We start from the raw sequence: 22253 nt of genomic DNA, 5'->3' as shown, positions 1-22253 counted from the left end.
TTTTAGAGTTTGAATGATCTACAATTTGCGAAACTGGGTGTAGTACAATCAATTTCATCGATAATCGACTCGTAATTGGATTTTGAGGTTCAAGTGGTGCATTGAAATGGATGCATCCAACCAGTTGTTTAACTTGCTTTTTGTGTGTGTGTGTGTGAGAGAGAGAGGGAGAGAGAGAGAGAGAGAAAGAGAGAGAGACCCTTTAATATTAAATAATTATTTTTTTTTAAAATAAGGCAAAACTTTATAAATGGTCAATGTCGTAGTGAAATGACAGAAATGCCCTTCACTTAACGACCAAAAGCTAACGGAGTTAGCAAAAAGGACCATTTGTTTAAAGTTTTGAAACCACAGGGACCATCCGTGAGGTTTTTAAAAATTAGGGACTAAACTTCAGATTTCCGGAAACCACAGTAACCATTTTTGAAGTTTTGTTTGAAAGGTATGTTTATTAATGGAATTGATATCCATTTATTAAAATATTATGTGAAATTTAATAAAATAAAAAAACTCATAAAATCAACCTAAAATAACATTTGGTAAATTAAATTAGAATATATTAGAGAGAATGACACTCTTCAATTAAAGATTTGTAGGAAAAACAAGCACCATATTTAATTAACGAATCCGGTATCTAAACTCGACATCATGCGACTCGAGGGTTTGTATAATCATATTAGAAACGAAATCAGCTTTGTTTCACGCTTTAGCCTCCTTTACCGAGCAACCCTTCTTCCTCATCCATGCCTGCCTCAACGTCAACTACCTCATCATCCTCCGATCTATCTTCATCCTCCGATCGGGACCGTCGCTCCCGCCGCCGTAAAGATAAAAACCTCGATAAACACAAAAAGAACTCTCTTAAGATCAGCAAGAAAAGCCGTCCGCATACGAAACGTCGTCGTAGGCGTAGTCCCTCGTCTTCGTCATCCGAGGACTACAGGTATTCTCAGTTACTATTCTTATCGTCGGTATCCTAAATTGAATCAGATTATTTATCCTTTTGTACTGTTTTCTATTGGAGTTCATGGTTAATTTCACATATATGTAAAAAGGATTACATCCTTGATTGCTTGGATATCGAACATTTTTCCATCGTTAATCAGGGTGTATGGTGCATTACATGGATTTAGATGTGAAAATCAAATTTTATCATGCGATTCGCCTTCCGAATGAATCGATTTTATTAAAACTTTTGTAAATGTTGAAGGTTGCAGCTGCTGCAAAGCCATTAACCTATTCTATGTGTTTCGAATTTATTAAATAGAACAGGACTTACACCTAATGAACCAACTCTTGCTCTTCATAAAAGTGAGATTTCATAGCTTACTATTATAAATCTGTTTTTCTGTAAGTTATAACGGAAGAAGATTTACCCATTGTATTGATAAACACTCATATATAGCTTATCATATTAAGTCTTGTACCCTTTTAAGTCGATTAAGCTTTCTATATCTACATAGAATACAGACATTAATGATTCCTGGCTTAAGTCTTAAAGATTAAAGATGGATTTTGCTTGTTACAGTTCATCTAGCAGTGAAGATGGACCATCGAATCGCTCAAGCAAACATAAAGATGAACATAGACACAAAAAGGTTGGCATCTATCAAACTAGCAACATATGGTCAACCATTGTGTCACTATGTTTGACTTTTTTTTTTCTTCTTTTTTAATTTTCTGTTTCAGCAAAAAGATAAAGACAAGGGGAAGGCTAGGCATCACCACAAACGCGATAAACATAAAGTGAAGGAGGTAGGACACTGTGTAAATATTAGTTTGATACTTAATTATTGTTTATTTAGAACAAATTAGAATGGTGCTTATAATATTTTCTGCCTTTTTTTTTGTTCATGAATTGGCTCTTTGAAATTGGAGCTGGGGTCTGTGACATGATGAATGGGTGCTTATTTGGCATGTCTGAATGTTGGATTTTGTCCTGGCAATGGGAGATTTTATAGAACCAGCAGGATGGTAGTAGCAGCCCTGTTCAACTCTCTAAGGTTAGTTTTCTTTCAAAGGATTAAATAAATACAAGAAATAGCAATGTGATTTTATTTATTTATGCATTATGTCATTTTGTTTTCATTTATTTCTATGACATCATTGTACATTTAGAGTTTTTGTTACTAAAGCAAAAATATACAAATTATAGCATTGAGCAATTTTTTAAACGATTTAAAGCCACTGAACTTTTATTTTTTATTTTTTTATTTTATAGATTTAGCCACTAAACTATTACACTTTTGCTGTGGAAATGGTTTTTCAAGATTTCTAACACAACTTTAAAAAACATGATTTTTTTTTTTGTTTTTTAATTTCTTTGCAAGTAAACTTCGATTTTCACAGGTAAAACCTGTGAAAATCTTGGAAAGTGGATAACTGGATTAGCATGATTTGTCTTTTTCTCTCTTATTTATCGTTTTAGGTTTTTAGCTACTTTAACTATTTTATGTAGTGATTAAAATATTCTTCTTCTTTTGACCATTTAGAAAAACCATTTTTTCTTTTTTCTTTTACCTGGTTTTGATATCATGATAGAATACAAACAACTGCGTCATACTTATATCATTTTACCAATTTAGCCATTGAACTAATGTATTTATTGATTTTAGCCACTCAACTATTACATTTTATCGATTTAGCCATTTAACTATTCTTTTTGTAAGGATTAAACCACTATATGTTTTTATCATGTAAAAGAGCCCATTTTCTATAGTTACCCTTACCCCGATTTCATTAGCATGGCAAAATACAAAAAAAAAAAAAAACACAAATGCTCTTTCATCTTTTTATCGATTTAGCCACAAAACTTTTACTTTCTATCATTTTTGCCATTGAACTATTACCTTTTTTATAATTCTTATCGTTTAGCGACTATTTTCATTATTTTTTTTCAAAACCAGGTAAACATGAAAAATGATTTTCTTTAACGATTAAAAAACGTATAATGGTTTAATCCATATAATAAACAACAATCCAAAGTTAAAAAAATAAAAAAATATGTGCACGAAAACTGGTTTAATTTATATCAATCTGACTCATCTTCCACCTGCAGTTTCTGGGCCGTGACAAAGATGATGGTGTACGTCGTAGTGCAGTTTCTGGCAAAAAGGTGAGTTGTTGATATATTTTTAATCCCCAATAGTAAATTACAAATTTGGTCCCTACGCTTCACTCTAAATATCAACTTCAGTCCAAAATTTGAAATTGTCCCAATATCGTTTTCAAGTTTGCATTTTGTTACAGATATGGTCCTTGTGTATCTTACCAACATCCAAGTTTAGTCCAAGTTTTGAAGTCATCAGGGACCATATCTGCAAAAAAAGGGTTAATCTCAAAAGAGACCTTATATTTTGTGTTTTATCCGGATTAAACCTCAAATTTTTTTTGCCTGAAAAAGACCTTGTATTTTTTCAATTTTTTTTATCTGGCCCTTTTAGACATTTTTTTCCCAAAAAAATGGTAAAATGTGAGGGTTTATTTTCGAGAAAAACTAAAAAGGTTTAGGGTTTATTTGGAAGCATTTAGAAGGTTGAGGGTTTTTTTTGGAAATAATACAAAGTTGAGGGCTATTTCGGAAAAAATGAAAAAATACAAGGTTTTTTTCAGGCAAAAATTAAATTTGAGGTTTAATCCGGAAAAAACACAAAATATAATGTTTTTTTTTTTTTTTTTTTTTTTTTTAAAGATTATCCCAAAAAAAAAACCTAATTTATGGATATTGGGAAAATTTCAAAATTTGGACTGAGTAAGTGATTTTAGGTAAAGGACAAGGACCAAATTTATAATTTACTCTAATCTTATAGTGATCGTCAATTGAGCTATACTTGTAGGAAACTTTACAAAGTACATTGCCTTTTTTATTATTTATTTTTTTTTTTTTTTTGTGATTGGATTGGTAGATTTTGTTAAAAGTGGACAAGACGAAAGAGGATAAGAAGGCAGAAAATAATCGGAACCAGCTGTTGAAATTCTTGAACGCCAGTTATGACTGATGATGTGGTGACTGGTGAATGTGGATGTGGTCTACTCTTTATCTATAAACCATTTTTTGTTCCTTCATTTTGGCTTAATTGTGGGTATTTATCACAAGTTCTGAAGTTTTTGGTAGTTTGATTTGGTGATATGGTTTGACTAGTCTTTATGGCCTGTTTAAATCAACATATTAATGATCTTATACTGTCTTTTGTGTGTATTGGATTGTATGCATTGGGCTGGAACTACTACTAGAACTAGTACAAGTATTGATATAATAGGACAAAATTTGTAATACAACTAGAACTAGTACAAGTATTGATATAATAGGACAAAAATTGTAATTTTTTTTTTTATGGAACGAAATATGGGAATGCCCTCAATGAAAGTAGCCCTCAAAAGCTTTTTCCTTTTTATTTACTTGTTTCCTTTTAATAACGTGTTAAGTTTTGTATGGGTAAAATGACTAATGACTAAATGGGTAATGGTTTGACAATTTTCTTTTCCTATACTTGTTTCCTTTTAATAACGTGGTAAGTTCTGTATGGGTAAAATGACTAATGACTAAATGGGTAATGGTTTGACAATTTTCTTTTTCTATATTGAACTGAAGAAAAACTAATCCACCATTTAATCGAAGTGAAGAAAGACCACTCCACCATTTTATCAAATATAAAAGAAACATTCTATAATATATCATTTTTAACAATATTTCATTTCCAATGTAATAGAAGTTTAGGAAAAAATAAAAGAAAAATTGTAAATGGTTCCAAAAATTAATACTCCATCCGTCCCAAAATTATTGTCCACAGACAAAAAACACATAGATTAAGAAAAACAATCATTAGTTTTGTCTTTTTTGAGTCAAATGACCCTCTTGCCTTTTTCTAAAACCAATGAGAAATATGCATTTCTAATTATTCAAGTTTACTTTATTAAATGTTAGGGTAATATGGTAAAAGTGTATATCTACTTTTGGTAGTGGACAATAATTTTGGGACAAACTAAAATAGTAAGGTGGACAATAATTTTGGGACGGAGGGAGTATTTTACATTCGAGATTTGCAAAATATGAAAATTACTTTTGAAATTCGGCGAAGGGATGTAAAATGGGGAATATATTTAAGCAAAAAAAAAATATCGAATGAACAGAGCTTTCAATGGTCAAGTATGTCTACTTTTTAGAATTTTAAGAGCATGGATCTAAGCCATTTATGGGGAATATATTTAAGCAAAAAAATATCGAATGAGCGGAGCTTTCAATTGTCAAGTATGTCTTCTGTTTAAAATTTTAGGAGTATGGATCTAAGCCATTTAGCAAGCTTTTAATTGTCAAGTATGTGTTACTCTTTTAAGAGCATGAGAGCTTTTAATTATCAAGTATGTTTATTGTTTACTATTTTATTTTATTTTTAAAAAAGTTAGTTCAATAGATTTTTTTAGTTAATTAAAAGAAGAGAAATTGATTAAAATAATCAAATGTTTATACCAACTTTAAGAAAATAACCATTTTTTTTGCTAAATGACCAATATCTCTAAAACAATAGTGAAGTTAATCGGGCTAACCCATTCCGTATTGGGTTTCAGACCGTATAACATATATCACCAACAAGTGTAACCTTAAAAATACATTCATCACCAGTTTATAAAACATATAACACCGTAACATATCACATTATTGTTAACATATTTACACCAAATGGATATTGTCTCATGACACCATATGAGACTCACCAACATCACCAAAATCATTTTACACAAATGGTTATTGCATTATTACACCTTATAAGGCTCACCATTAATCATCAATAATAATTAACATCAAATGTGTATGGCCTTAAAAGCACCTTATAAGGCTCACCAATGAAATCACCAAAATAAGATACACCCCCTTCATATACACCATCCAAGGTTAATACCAAACCATACACACGATTTATTCATCATTCTAAGATTATACATACACAAATGCATACTAAGGGAGGAGGGAGTCATTCCCTCCTAACCCACTGAACCTACTGCCACATCACTTTTTCTCTTTTATTTTTTCTTCATCTTTCCGAACGCACAACACACGGAAACTCTATCTTTTTGAACCCACTCAACCCACTCAATTAAAAAAAAAAATACAAAACAATCAAATGTAAAATCTTAATTAGCAATAGAGTTATCGGCGGTACCACTCCCGCTTCAACGAGTGGGTTGATTGGTTTCACTAACCCACTTCATCATCTCTTTCTACTTTCTCTTTCTTATTTTCTCTTGTACCATGTGTTTTAAAGTTTGTACCTTAGTTGTTTTGTATTTTTTTTAATTGAGTGGGTTGAGTGGATTCAAAAAGATAGGATTTCCGTGTGTTGTGGGTTGGGAAAGTTGAAGAAAAAGAAGAGACAAAAATTGATGTGGCAGTGAGTTCGGTGGGTTGGGAGGGAACGACTCCCTCCTCCCTAAGGCGTTTCATTAGTACCAAAATAGTTTAAGAGTTACTCACCTTGTTAAGGTTTATATGGGCGAGACTTCAATATTCCAACTCCCTAGCTTGGCCCTTCTTATCCAATTACTAAAACATATATACATGTATATATGTGTTAACATCTAACTTACTATCTTACTTATAACACATAAGCAAGTTCCTTTTTCTATTAACCAATTCATGGTTCTCATCATTTATTTCAATTTTACCGAATGAGCAAGTCATTTATGTGGCTTAGTAAATTAAGATAACGTCTCTTTATGTACAAATATAACCCACTAATGCACAAGGTACAACACCTTGATGCATAATGATGTCCACTTTATTCATATAACTTAATACTTCCACTTATGAGTTATTTTCCACTCTAAATCACCCTAAACGACTTAATCCGTTTAGTTGTGAACTTAATTCTATTATCCAAGAACTTACTAAGTTAGGTTTATCAGCAACCCTTTTAATCCACCAACAAAATCATATATACACATAGTAATGGGTTCATTAGAGCTATTACAACACTCAAAATTAGGAATTCGTTCTAAATTTTCGGATTGTACTTAGGGTTTAACCATATCTTCCAATTTCACAAGACACAGCATAACTAAGATGAATAATTGAAGGTAACTTATCTTGATTAAATGAAATTAAGGGTTAAACCTAGTAATCTCCTTCCTGTAAGCTTCCATTAGGTGTTAGTAGATGAAATCGCACATCATCTGTGTTTTTGAGAGCGAAGGACGGAAATGACCAACTTAAGGTCGTTTCTTAATTTTAATCAATTTTTGCGTACGCGCTGCATACCACTCTTCTAAGCATTGCGTTCAATGTTTATTTACAACGCTTTTCACTTTTGTTTCTAATAATCGCACTAATAATTAGTACCAATCTACTTTCATACGCATAGTGCAAGTAAGGTCGACGAGCTACGCTTAACCAAAGTACGTTGCTGCCACTATTCATTTTATGCAACTCAATCCTTGCCTCAAGTACCATAGCGTTCATATGCTATACGTGCCACGTAATGCGCCAAGACTTGTACTCTTTCATTCCAACTTATTATTTCCATTCCATAATCAAATTGTAACATCAAAATAGGTTTTTAACAAAAGAACTTGCATTTAGAACATACTAATACACACACACACACACATATATATATATATATATATATATATATATATATATGCTTAGGTTATTCTATTCTAACTAATTATTGTGTGGATGTAGGAATGATTGTGGGCCAATCATTTTACTTATTTTAAGAAAGTGATTAATACATATTATTAAATTAAAGATAATTAAAAGATACCATGTATTTTCACTATAAGGGTATTTTAGACAATTGAGATCAATTTAAAAAAGGAAAATTCCATATTTTTAGGGATAATTAATTCTCTTGATTTTAAAATTCTGATTTTTTTAATTAATTCAATTTTAACTATAACATAATTTTTAATTTTTAATTAAACCCGATTTTATTCTGTCGGAATAACATTCTGATAGAATCATATTCTCTAGGAATGTCAGGATACATATTTCTGTTATAATGAAATTCTATAAGAATGGGAACACTGACTAATAACAAATTTTTGGATACAACTTAAAATTTTCATTACCTTCTTAAAAAATAAAAACTTTATATAATATTCTACGACAATGAAATACTCACTAATAACAAACAAAAACATGTATATTATTCCACCTGAATATTCTAGCGGAATATATTATTACATATAGTCCTATCATTCTATTGTAGATTATTCTATCAGAATATAACGACTAATAGTTCTTCCATTCTGACGGAAATGGAATTCGAGATTTCATTCCGGCAGAATTGCTGTCAGAAATGCAGAAATGCGCCCTTGCAAAATATGTAATTTTCGGTCTCAGCTTCCTACACTAACCCACACACTGAATTGCTTTATCACAGCCTGAAACAAAAAAATATCTAGAATATTAACAAACTGATAGATAGCCATCTACATTCTAGATGTAGATAAATGACATCAAGAGTTAAAGCAAAGCCCAGTGTACAGAAACAAAGAAGGTACTACATCCATAAGTAAAAGATACAAATATAAGAGTAGTTAACAAAAAACCTAGATACGAGGAGCAAAGAAAATCCGAAACTATAGGTAGACATAGAATATTCAACACCACAATCCAGTTAAGGCCAGACAGAATAGTTAAAAGCAGCATAAGAGACATGGTTTCTAAGAATAAATCAAGCATTGAATGGATAATAGATAGAGTGAATTACATTTCGATGTTTACCTTTCATAGACGAGTTAATCTGTAGAACTTCTCCAACTGTTGGTGTCTTTGCATCTCCATCTCATCAATAATCACCACATCTGAATGCTCATACCCACTCGCACTGAATTGCTTTATCATAGTCTGAAACAAAAAAATATCTAGAACATTAACTAACAAATAGGTAGCCATCCCCATTTTAGAAGAAGATAAGTGACATCAAGAATTAAAGAGAAGCTCTGTGTAGGGATCATTCCTCATTCATGAATACTTCACATGTAATTATATATTTAACCTTTTATGTCAAAAACATGAATAATTATATAAAATGAGGTAGTTTATTGACTGGTTATGGTCGTAAATCGTAATCGCTGTTTCTATTTTAAGAGGCTTGGGAGAAGGTTTTCAAGAAGAAAGAAACCCTATAGATCATAGATAACGTGCAAAAGCAATAAAATTCCCAAACATCGACTACTTGGTTGGAATAAGTTGGTAAATACAGACAAACAATTCATCGGTCTGATTAGAGCATACAAATACATATAAATTTACATGTAAAACCAATTAAACTCATAAAGATTCGATTAAAAACACTCAAAACTTACTGAGATTGTAGATTCATGGCTTTGATTAGATGAAGAAGTAGGCTGAAGGTGCTGAAGCAAAATCCTCTGTCTGTTAATGGCTTTATCCATCTCTCTCCCTCTCGCTGATCGATGCTATATTTTCTAGAATTGATCTCTATTATGCGATATAGCAGATTGCACATAACGTGTATGTGTATATATAATGGGGGATTTGGGGTTAGGGCCATAGGTCTGGTGTAGGGCAGGGCGGGTCAGCAGGTGTGAAATCAACGTGGAATTTTCGTTACAGTTTCAGTGGAGGGAAGACCAAAACACGAAGGGATTCGTGTCTGTAAAAGCCATTCAGAGGAACGATGCAAACACGAAGGGCTTTAAGGATCTATAACAGATCCATCAACTGAAAATAGGGGGTTTGGTTGCACGGCTGCTGCAGACGAGGTGGAGGCTCTAGCGGCTGGTGGCGGAGTGATGAATGATCTTCTTCTAGACGCGTAGGGTTAATAAGGGATGAACAATCAGTGATTAAAAATTGATTTTCCAATTAAAGAGGTTATCAATTCATTTAACAATTACCAAAAATAATTATTGCTAACATTACCAAATTACCCTTTTGGAATGATTGGCTCACAATCATTCTTACATCCACACAATACTTATTTAGAATACTTAAACCTATATATATATATATATATATATATATATATATATATATCTCTCTCTCTCTCTCTCTCTATATATATATATATATATATATATATATATATATATATATATATATATATATAGAGAGAGAGAGAGAGAGAGAGAGATGGAAGGTTCAAATGAGAACAATTATGAAATCGAGAACGCGAGAACAAATCTAGGCCACCTATTTCTTTTTGTCGCAAAATCCTCCCGCGTACCGGCGTGACGGAACATATAATATTCATAGATGAATAATCACTTGAGAATAGACACATACTTAATTATATATGAATATACTTATTTATATATGAATATCCGTCATCGTCAACAACACCTCTGTCCGTACGCTTGAGGGTTTTACGGCAAAAAGAAATATGTGGTCTAGATTTGTTCTCGCATTCTCAATTAAACAATTGGTCTCATTTGAACCTAACTATATATATATATATATATATATATATATATATATATATATATATAGACACACACACACAAGCCATTTACCCGCGCCAACCGACGTGTGCGAATAGTTTTTTCAGAAATTAGTTTTTAGAGGCTATTAGTTCTTTTGTGCGAATAATTTACTACATCTAAAGAATTATCAATAAGATTCATGATAACAGAAACGAAATCAATAAGAATTAAAGTGGAAGACTCTTTATATATGTACATGAACACATGATCGATCGTGCATTATTAATCGTAAGTCGAGACCTTTAAAAATTGTAAATTAATATTCTCTCATATTTCGTATTTTCATTGTTTTTGTCCTTCCAAAATGGTTTTAGCATGATCCTATTTGTAAAATTCAGATCAGAGAATTATGATATATATTATTACATGTCGTGTTGCTCTTATAAGTTTTAGTAGCATTGACTATAACCCAATTTAAGGTTTATTTGTTTTTATGAGTTAAATTAATGAGTTTAAACAACTCAATTTTTTTTTAAATATCATACTACTCAAATTTTAAATTTATATCATTTATATATATTTTTTTCATGTTCCATATACGTGGTAAATTGTTTTTATAAACTACCTTTTACTTTTTATATTTACATTTAAATTATCATATGAACTTGATTTAATGTCCCAAAAATTAATATGTAAAATTTTTATTTAAAACTAACAGAAACATCATTATTTCATTCCAAAATCCATCAAAATGTGATAATGTATAAAATAGTTATCAGAGTACAAATCATGTCATAAAATGCCGAATGCTGGTGGATGTGGTGCGATCATGTCGGGCCCTTCCCTTTTGAACCATAAGTACTTTAAACCATAAACATAAAACTGTAAGCACAAAGCTTAATGAGTTTCCCCAAAATACCACACATCGAACATACATAAAATCTTTAAGCTAAACTTGGTCTATTTCACCCCCTTTGGTATCTTTCAACCGACACTGGGTCTATTTCATCCCCTTTGGTATCTTTCAACCGGTACTGGGTCTATTTCACCCCATTCGATATCTTTCAACCGGTACTGGGTCTATTTCACCCCTACAACTAAGCATACAATCATATCAACAAGAGTCACAAAGACAACAAGCACATACAGACATACCAACAAGTGTCACAAAGACAACTATCATCCTACAAACATAAACTAGTGGGCCGAAATTAGTGCTTTCGACCCTCGAGTACAGTGAAAAGACTCACCAAATAAATGATGATCAATTGCTACTGCTCCTACTACCGCGAATGCATGTTCTATAAACCACCTATAAAGCTGTACAAAGTACAACCTTAACTTTCCTTCCAAAACCAGGGGTTTGACCAAAAGTCAATGCAAGTCAAAAGTCAAAGTCAACAATCAAAGTCAAAGTCGACCTCAGTTGACCTCCACGTCGTGGCCATCCTTCAGCTACTTCATGGCTGATGGGTTCAACTCGATCTGAACCCGGTCTCGGATAAACCCATATACGTACCAAAATACATAGCCACGCCATAACCCAAAGCACCACGTCGTGGCAGAGACAGTCTTAAAACAGTCGTTGAAAACCCCATCGCCACATCGTGGTACCCTACTTCCACGTTATGGGAGAACGTCTGAAGGAAGAATTCTTTCCAAGGTCCTTAATCCGTAAAGCCTTTTGCCCAAAATTTTCAGATAGCATCTAGGGGTCCTATTGATCCCTAAAAATGTAAACTTTATGGACATGCATTCCCCATGCATGCCCTCCATCAAATCTAGGTCAAAAGAGTAGAAGAGGGACCTAAACTCATGCAAGGATCCCAAATCACAACCATTTCTCAGATCTACAAAGTATAGTGTCTGGGACTCCAAAGAGTCATAAAGTTGCAAACTTTATCACTTTGCTTCACTCGAAATCCATTAAAGAGTTCAATCATGCAAGATAACTCTAGATCCATAGAGAAAAGATGAAAAGCTAGATTAAAGATCCTTACAAATGATCCATCAAGATGATTCCTGAGATTGGAGAGTGTTGCTTGCTTGCTTCTTGCACTCTATCTTCTTCTACTTCCTACAAAATCCCCAAGAAGAATTGAAAATTAGCTCAAAAGCTTCAAGGTGGGTTAAGGTTAGGTTGCTGGGGTTGGAGAGTGATGGAGGCTTAAGATGGGAAACCCTAGCCACCACACTTTCCTTTAAATACCCGAAAAATTAGGGTTAACACGTCAGAGGGTCGCCACATCGTGGCCAATAGATGCTACGTTGTGGGGATCATTAAATGATCCACGAAACTTCTAGGATCGCCATGTCGTGGGATGCCTCTACCATGACGTGGACACTCCCAAAATCCAAAATACATTAAAATTAAATACCTCCAAGAATCCAGATGTTACAATTCTCCCCCACTTGAATCTGAATCAAATGACTCATAAAAAGCATATAGACGTTACATGTATAATAGTTATGAAAACTCAATCATTCTGAAATGAATGATTGACAGTATGCCCCTGAATTAGTATATGAAAAATGTATACTCTTGATTAGTTTTGAATCAAACCTTTGTTCTTGTAAAACAATGTACTTTAGTATACTTGAATCGTGAATTAATGTTCTATGAATCATAAATTATACCTATTATAATTTATGTGTACTTTCTGAATTGATACTAACTGTTCATGAATGCAACCCCTTGCTCAACATGTTACAAAGGGTATTTGAACTGAATGAAATAACTTTTATATTTATATACATATACAAATATATATAAGTAAAATTTAAATGACATTCGGACAAATAACCGATACTTATAATCCCACATCCAAACAAGGAAAAGGAACCAAAGCGAGCTATCAGTTCTAAGCCTTTTAAACCTTATATATATATATATATATATATATATATATATATATATATATATATATATATGATTTCTGGGGAAAAATATAAGTTTATAAAACCATTTAAAAGAAGTTTAATATTTTGAAAAACTTTTGGTGACTTGATGTCACAATCTTTGAAACCATTTGATTTGATGATAACTGAAATCCATTTTGATAAGATATTTGAAACCATTTGTTTATAACACAAAAATCTTTGTGTTATACTTGTATTCCCCCCTTCCCCCTTAAAACAGTAAAAACTATGAAAATCCGGGGGTATGAACTCACCTTTTGGAGGGTGATTCAAATGAAAGATCGATATAGGATGTTAAGAATGCGAAGTGACGTCTTGAACACAATTGGATCCTATTAAGCAAATAATAACAAATATATGTGTATAATTAGTGTATATAAAAACTAATCATGTAAGGTAAACAACCTTAGGTGTTAGGAAACACTTAAAATGAAGTGTTACCATCACATGTGATTGAAAGAAAGGAGTTCACGGCCACACTATAAGTGTTTACGGCCATAGAGGTGTTTACGGCTGCACACATGAAGTGTTTACGGCCAAGACTTGTTCTTATGAAGGGTTTACGGCCACATGATGATCTTATGAAGGGTTTACGGCCACCTCAAGATCATATGGAAGGTTCACGACCATAGATGAAGGGTTCACGGCCGTGAACTCTTGAATATCATGCATTTGTGTGTTTGTTTCTTGGTTAGAATCAAGTGTTTGTATTGTATAACAAGATTTTAGAAGAGTTACTCACATTTTGGAAGTCTTTTAGGGAGTTTACGGCCCAAGAACAAGTATGTGTTCTTGGAGTTCTTGATGTAAAGGATGATGATTTGAAGATCTATACCAAAAGTGTTGAATTGATGGATGAAATCAAAGAGTTTCTTGTGAATAAGAAGGATATCAAGTGAATATGATAGAATCACTTATGATTTTGAAGAGAAAGGAGAGTGTTCTTGATGATACTTGAGAGAATTTTGAGAGTTCTAGACTTGAAGATGTGAGAAATGAAGAATAATGAAGGAATATCATACTTATGATGAAGAGTTCACGGCCATGATGGGTTCACGGCCGTAAACCCTAGTTTGCGGTCGTGAACTATGTGTGAAGGTGTTTCCGGCTCAATTGCAACTCAATGAACTCAAGTTAATACTTCCTAACACACATTCCTTGAGTGTACTAGGCTTAGAACTCTCAAACAGACCCTTAACAAAGCTAAAAGTTAACAGATACAAGTCTGAGTTTTGATTGAATTTATTGGCTTTACAAGATAGAAAAATAATGGGATGTTACATTATCCCCCCGTTAGAGATAATTTCGTCCCGAAAATTGGATTAAAGAGATGCATAAAGACTAGGGAAAAAGATGTGGATACTTCTGTTGCATTTGATCCTCCCGCTCCCAAGTGAATTCAGGTCTCTGTTTTGCATTCGAGCGAACCTTCACTATCGGGATACGGCTTTGTTTGGTTCTCTTTACTTCCCTGTCTAAGATCTCTACCTTGACTTTAGCACAAGTAAGGCACTTGCCCACAAAGGTAGCGATTTCGGCCTTCATGTTAGGCCACCAGTACAGTTTGTTGAGGTCCAGATACATCTTGTCTGAACCTGGATGAATGGAGTATCGGGTTTTGTGTGCGTCATTCATAACCACGTCTCTGTAACCACCGAACTTTGGTGTCTAGATCCGGTTCATGAAACAATAGACTTCATCATCCCTGACTTCGAAGTTCTTATCCATTCCTCTCAAGGTTTCACCTGCCATATTTTCGGGTTTTAAGGCTTCGAGTTGAGCCTCTCTGATATGTGTGGACAGATGTGAATGGATTTTCATGGTCAATGACTTTACTCGGCGTCCTGAGTATTCTTTTCTGCTAAGGGCGTCAGCTACTACATTGGCCTTAGCGGGGTGATAAACAATCTCACATTCGTAGTCGTTCAGTAGCTCCACCCATCGTCGTTGCCTCATGTTGAGTTCTTTCTGATCAAAGATATGTTGAAGGATTTTAAGATCAGTAAAGATTGTGCACTTTGTACCATACAGGTAATGCCTCCAGATCTTCAAGGCAAAAACCACTGCTCCTAGTTCAAGGTCATGTGTTGTATAGTTCACCTCATGTGTCTTAAGCTGTCTTGAGGCGTAGGATATGACCTTTCCTCTTTGCATAAGAACACATCCAAGCCCTTGATTAGAAGCATCATAGTACACTACGAAATCCTCTGTCCCTTCAGGAAGAGACAGGATCGGTGCGCTGCACAGAGCTCGCTTCAGCGTTTGGAACGCTGTTTCTTGCTTCTCTCCCCAGCTAAAAGTTACACCCTTTTACGTCAGGGTGGTAAGAGGTTTAGCAACTCGGGAGAAATTCTGGATGAATCTGCGATAGTAGCCAGCAAGACCTAAGAATTGATGGATTTCTGTAGGTGTTTTGGGTGCTGGCCAGTTCTCGATTGCCTTGATTTTGGAAGGGTCCACATGTATTCCTTAAGAACTGACCACGTGACCTAGGAAATCAACCTTCCTGATCCAAAACTCACACTTTGAGAACTTCGCATAGAGTTTCTATGTTCTAAGAGTTTGCAATACTTGACGAAGATGTTGGCCGTGCTCTTCTTCACTTCTTGAGTAGATAAGGATATCGTCAATGAAGACTATGGCGAATTTGTCCAGGAAAGGATGACACACTTTGTTCATTAAATCCATGAACACAATAGGTGCATTCGTCAATCCGAAAGGCATCACTATGAACTCGTAATGACCATAACGAGTTCTGAACGCAGTTTTGGGAATGTCCTCCTCCAAAATCCGGAACTGGTGATACCCGGATCTTAAGTCTATTTTCGAGAAGTAGCTCGCACCTTGAAGTTGGTCGAACAGATAGTCAATGCGAGACAGTGGATATCGATTCTTGATGGTAAGTTTATTCAGCTCGCGGTAGTCTATGCACATACGGAATGATCCATCCTTCTTCTTTACGAACAAAACCGGTGCTCCCCAGGGTGAGAAGCTTGGTCTTTTGAAACCCTTGCTAAGGAGTTTGTTAAGCTGGCTGGATAATTCCTGCATTTCAGGGATTAAGTCGATTCTGAATTCGACTTGTCGTTCGGGAGGCACTCCTGGAAGATCGTCGGGAAAAATGTCGGGAAAGTTGCAGACCTCAGGAATGCTCGCGATGTCTTTCACTTCTTGCTTTTTGTCTACCACGTGAGCTAAGAAATCACAGTACTCCTTGCGAAGGTACCTCTGTGCCTTGATGCAAGAAATGATCTGAAGGTTCGTTCCGGGTTTGTCGCCGTAGATAATAAGAGTTTCGTTAGTTGGCAAATTCAGGCGAATGGCTCTTTCATAGCATAGGATGTCATCATGGTTAGGGCACAACCAATCCATACCTATTATGATGTCGAAACTTTTGATAGAGACCAGCATAAGGTCTATTGGAAATGAAAAGTTATTCAAGGTAAGGGTACACCCTATGTATATATCGTTGGTGTATTCGGATTTCCCGTTAGCCATTTCGATTGTGAAAGTTTCATTTAGTGGTTGGGAGTTTTGATTTAGTAGGTGTTTGAAATTATGGCTCACGAAACTCTTCTCATCACCACAATCAAATTGAATGCATGCATAAGTATTGTTGAGAAGGAGCGTACCCGTGACCACCGCAGGGTCTGCCATTGCTTCTTCGTGACCCAGTGCTAGAATCCTCCCAACTCCACCAACATTTCTAGCTTTCGGACAATCTCTCTTGAAATGCCCCACATCACCGCATTGGTAGCATGATTGACCTACTCCAGCAACATGTACTTGGTTAATCGGTTGGGGTGGTGATCTACAGAATCGGGCAATATGCCCTTTTTTGTTGCAGTTCCGACACTGCATTTCCCGGTAATTTCTGTTGTGATGAAAATTGCACTTGTTGCATTTGGGGAGATTACCAGCATAAGGCTTAGCTGGTGCAGGGTTAGCAGGAACATCAGCAGGTACAGTAGCAGCATGGACTGCCACTAATTGTTGCTTCTTTGAGGGTTCCTGAGAAGATTTGCCCTTCCTCTTATTCCAACCTTTCTTCTTGCTGTTGTTGTTGTTTCCCTTAGGTTGTTCTGGGGCAGCAACCACAGAGTTTTGACGATCTCCTTGGCACTGTCAGAGGTAACAGGCCTGGAAGCTATGACACTTACTTGAATCTGGGGTGACAGCCCCCAAATATACCTCTCTATCTTTTTGCTCCCCAGAGCAACCATTTCTGGACAAAGTATCGCTAAGTCACAGAATCTATTTGTGTAGGTTGTTATATCTGAACCAACCATAGTAAGACCCCAGAGCTCTTGCTCAAGTTTCTGAATTTACCCTCGCGGACAGTACTCCCGCATCAACATGGTTTTCAAGTACTCCCAACTTATAGAAATAGCCACTACCAGGGTCAGTGACTTAACATGGCCGTTCCACCATGTTAGGGCTCTATCAGCAAAGGTACAAACAGCGAATTTGACCTTGCTACTCTCCGGACAGGAGCAGATTTCGAAAATTGCCTCTGTCTTCTCAATCCATTGTCTTAGCGCCATCACTCCTCCAGTCCCGTTACATGTCCTGGGTTTGGCGTTCGAGAAATTATTATAGGTACACTCTCGTGAGTGCCCGTGATTCTCGCCGTGGTTAGAAGGATGCGCACCAGTTCCTGATCCACTTGCACCAGGGGTGTTTATATGAGACATAGCAGCTGCAACAGCTGCCGTGACTACCGCCTGAAACATGGCAGCGTCAAATTGAGGAGGTGGTGGCGGAGGTGGTGTTGGCGCTTCATTAACATTGACACGCCTTGGGTTTCTCCGAGGAGGCATCTTTTACTATAAAAGTTAAAAGATGAAAAGATGGTGAGATATCAAGAATGAATATGAATGTGATATCTCTGAACTAAAACATTTAGTTCAACATGAATATTGTAATGAATTGGAAATAGAAGTCTATTACATGTACAACTTGCAACAAGATAATATGAAATTGAGTGGTTATTTTTCAAAGAGTATGAAAATGTATGTCGATTATATTGGCATATTGAATATATAAAGTCTGGAAAACTTGACCCTAAACAGGTCTACAATACACCAAATTACTGGAAAAACATCAACATCAAACCGACCTACCGAAAATGAAATTTTCGCAGTCGTACTGAAAAACATGAAAAATAACGCTAGAACATATCCGCAGACTTAACTATAACCAAAAGAGTAAACGGAGGGCGAATAGAGTATAATCTATTTCTTAAACCAAAAGAAAGGATGAGTAGAGCATCTCCTACTGGCTATGGGCACCACTCAGATGAACCCTTAATTCTGCCAGCTGACGCTCCACATCAAGCAGGTGTCTTTCATACACTGTTTGGCGTGCTCGGAGCTCTATGACTTCAGCTCTAGTTGCAGCTAGCTCTTGCTGCAGAGCCTCATTTTCTCTCATAGATCTCCCATGAGCAAATTCAATATTGCGAATACGATCCGTATTGGCGTTCGTGTCCGCATCAAGCTCCACGTTTTGTTGAATGACTGTCATTCCTAGCTCAACATTTCGAGCCACTCGGCGAACCAAGATGGGAAGAATTCTGTCTGCAGATCCTCCCTCACTTAAGTTGTAGAAGCTTCGGTCTCCGTTGTAGGGTAAGGGTTGACCCTGCTCCCGGCTCCACCTACCCAAGTTCTCAGCCCACGAAGGCGTCGGGCCTTGGAAATTTTGTTGTGGATTAGGATTCTGGGCAACCGGTGGTAGATTATAGGCTTCTGATTCGAAATCAGTATCTTCAGGAAAATTTTCTGCAAAATCATCATCTAAGGGGATTTCATGATTCTCTTCTGGCTCATCCTCAAGCCATCCTCCATTTTCCTGATTGGGGAAGTACGGGTCTCCGGGTAGATGAAATCCAACCATTGATATCTAAGCGAGAATAGGGATAAGAGATATAGAATATAATTAGTAACGATAGATTGCAAATACAAGTTTCTACGAGAGAAACTTACAGTTAACAAGTAATGTATTATGTATGACTTGTTTTGGGTATTACTATAACTACAAAGTGTATACTAATTATATATAACTTGGGTATAATCGACCTTCGATTAAATGATCCGGCTCTAAATCCACAACCAAACAAGGAACAGGAAATGAAGCTAGATCACATATTCTAAGTGTATATAACTTAAATTATATGTAACTGTAATATGCCCTTAATATTTATAGTTCTACCAACAATGATTCTTTTGTTTTCACATGTTTGTTATTAGTATATAATGCTTAAAATACTCCTATCGTATTTTAATCTTTATGTTCTGTTCTAGAGTTCTTCTGTATATGTATAGTTGGTAAGTTTTAGACATGTCGCAACACTACCATCACTCCCAAACACATGTTGGTCATATCTCAAACAAATATAGTTGATCAGGCTATATTAATCCCAGATATGATTACATAACTGCCCAGGTTTGACTGCAATGTCCAACATTCAAATACTTTTAAGTTCTTATGACTGTGATACTGTACTTGTAGGTATGAGTGTTAGTATACTTCTTGTAAAAATACTTCAATTTTAAAAAAGTATACTTGTAGTCATAGTTCTTAGCCCCAATGTATTTATAGTTTGTATATCTTTTATGGATTGACATACTGAGTTCACTATAAACAATTCTCTGATACCAAACTGTCACACCCCCAAACCAGACGGCGGAAACGTCCGGGGGTGGATGACTTCATTTGTAGTATCACAACACATGCATCATAGTAATCAAAGTACAAACAACCATTGTATTTAAAAAGTATAAGTATTTACATTTGTTCAATCATTGTACATTGAAACCAAAATAGTTATTCAAAAGAAGAAGACATGACTCAAAATAGCTCCATCTTCTCAAAAGCTCGGGGAGTACATGTCTACTGATTCCATGAGAATACAAGTAATATGAAAAGAGAGTATCAACATAAAGTTGAGTGAGTGCATAAGTATTTATGTTTGAAAGAATGTTTTCTGTTTCTTGAATATGTAAATTGTTCCTGAAATCCTATATTTTCTGCTGTATATGAAAGTAGTTTTAATCTCATAAAACCGTTCTATTTGTAAACCAATGTTCTGTATTTGTATTCCTTTTTGTAAAACTTGTAACTGTGAGTGTGCCTGGTTCCACCAACTGTTATTGTAATGTAATACTGTAAATTGTATCTTGTAAACAAGTACTTTGAAAATGTACTTATGTTTAGTTAATTATACACTAACGTATTCTTAATATCTTTTTAATGAGTTATTATAACCATACTGACTAGATGGCCTGACCCAACACTGTGAATGCGTTAAAACTATTGATAACAACGGTCACTCGTAGGCATGTATGCCTGACTGTAACTAGCAGTCTGAGTGCGGGGTTGTCAATCCCAATATAGATCTATACACACATTGTTTCGATCCCCGACTGGCGATTCTGGTTATAATGTCAGGACTTTGACTATATTCTTTAAATGAATTAAACAACCTGAATCAAATGACTCATAAAAGGCATATAGGCGTTACATGTATAATAGTTATGAAAACCCAATCATTCTGAAATGAATGATTGACAGTATGCCCCTGAATCAGTATATGAAAAATGTATACTCTTGATTAGTTTTGAATCAAACCTTTGTTCTTGTAAAACAGTGTACTTTAGTATACTTGAATCGTGAATTAATGTTCTATGAATCATAAATTATACCTATTATAATTTATGTGTACTTTCTGAATTGATAGTAACTGTTCATGAATGCAACCCCTTGCTCAACATTTTACAAAGGGCATTTGAACTGAATGAAATAACTTTTATATTTATATACATATACAAATATATATAAGTAAAATTTAAACGACATTCGAACAAATAACCGATACTTATAATCCCACATCCAAACAAGGAAAAGGAACCAAAGTGAGCTATCAGTTCTAAGCCTTTTAAACCTTATATATATATATATATGTATATATATATATATATATGTATATATATATATATATATATATATATATATATATATGATTTCTGGGAAAAAATATAAGTTTATAAAACCATTTAAAAGAAGTTTAATATTTTGAAATACTTTTGGTGACTTGATGTCACAATCTTTGAAACCATTTGATTTGATGATAACTGAAATCCATTTTGATAAGATATTTGAAACCATTTGTTTATAACACAAAAATCTTTGTGTTAGACTTGTATCCCCCCCCCCCACTTAAAACAGTAAAAACTATGAAAATACGGGGGTATGAACTCACCTTTTGGAGGGTGATTCAAATGAAAGATCGATACAGGATGTTAAGAATGCCAAGTGACGTCTTGAACACAATTGGATCCTATTAAGCATATAATAACACATATATGTGTATAATTAGTGTATATAACAACTAATCATGTAAGGTAAACAACCTTAGGTGTTGGGAAACACTTAAAATGAAGTGTTACCATCACATGTGATTGAAAGAAAGGGGTTCACGACCACACTAAGTGTTTACGGCCATAGAGGTGTTTACGACCACACACATGAAGTGTTTACGGCCAAAACTTGTTCTTATGAAGGGTTTACGGCCACATGTTGATCTTATGAAGGGCTTACGGCCACCTCAAGATCATATGAAGGGTTCACGGCCATGGATGAAGGGTTCACGGCCGTGAACTCTTGAAGATCATGCATTTGGGTGTTTGTTTCTTCGTTAGAATCAAGTGTTTCTATTGTATAATAAGATGTTAGAAGAGTTACTCACATTTTGGAAGTCTTTTAGGGAGTTTACGGCCCAAGAACAAGTGTGTGTTCTTGGTGTTCTTGATGTAAAGGATGATGATTTGAGGATCTATACCAAAAGTGTTGAATCCATGGATGAAATCAAAGAGTTTCTTGTGAATAAGAAGGATATCAATTGAATATGATAGAATCACTTACGATTTTGAAAAGAAAGGAGA

General features: G+C 34.9%; 1 protein-coding gene across 1 annotated transcript; it reads left to right on the top strand.

Annotated features, from left to right (window-relative positions):
- The first annotated feature begins 643 nt into the window (after positions 1–643).
- On the top strand, positions 644–4394 carry LOC145126218 (uncharacterized). Its single transcript, XM_079061621.1, has 6 exons — positions 644–943; positions 1529–1598; positions 1690–1755; positions 1962–2003; positions 3059–3115; positions 3906–4394. The coding sequence occupies exons 1-6, from the start codon at positions 744–746 to the stop codon at positions 3996–3998; spliced, it is 528 nt and encodes a 175-aa protein (XP_078917747.1). The 5' UTR covers positions 644–743; the 3' UTR covers positions 3999–4394.
- Positions 4395–22253: the final 17859 nt, after the last annotated feature.

The sequence above is a fragment of the Lactuca virosa genome, chromosome 7 (assembly GCF_052849685.1).
Source record: "Lactuca virosa cultivar CGN04683 chromosome 7, Lactuca_virosa_CGN04683_v6, whole genome shotgun sequence".
Lineage (NCBI taxonomy): Eukaryota > Viridiplantae > Streptophyta > Magnoliopsida > Asterales > Asteraceae > Lactuca > Lactuca virosa.
The sequence above is the reverse complement of the archived record's forward strand: the minus strand, read 5'-3'. Positions and strand labels throughout refer to the sequence as shown.

Bases quoted from the DNA above. Each gene is read 5' to 3' on its own strand.
- LOC145126218 (XM_079061621.1), top strand. From the start codon at position 744: ATGCCTGCCTCAACGTCAACTACCTCATCATCCTCCGATCTATCTTCA. The intron at 2,004-3,058 runs GTTAGTTTTCTT...TTCCACCTGCAG, and splicing joins GCCCTGTTCAACTCTCTAAG to TTTCTGGGCCGTGACAAAGA. The intron at 3,116-3,905 runs GTGAGTTGTTGA...TTGGATTGGTAG, and splicing joins GTGCAGTTTCTGGCAAAAAG to ATTTTGTTAAAAGTGGACAA.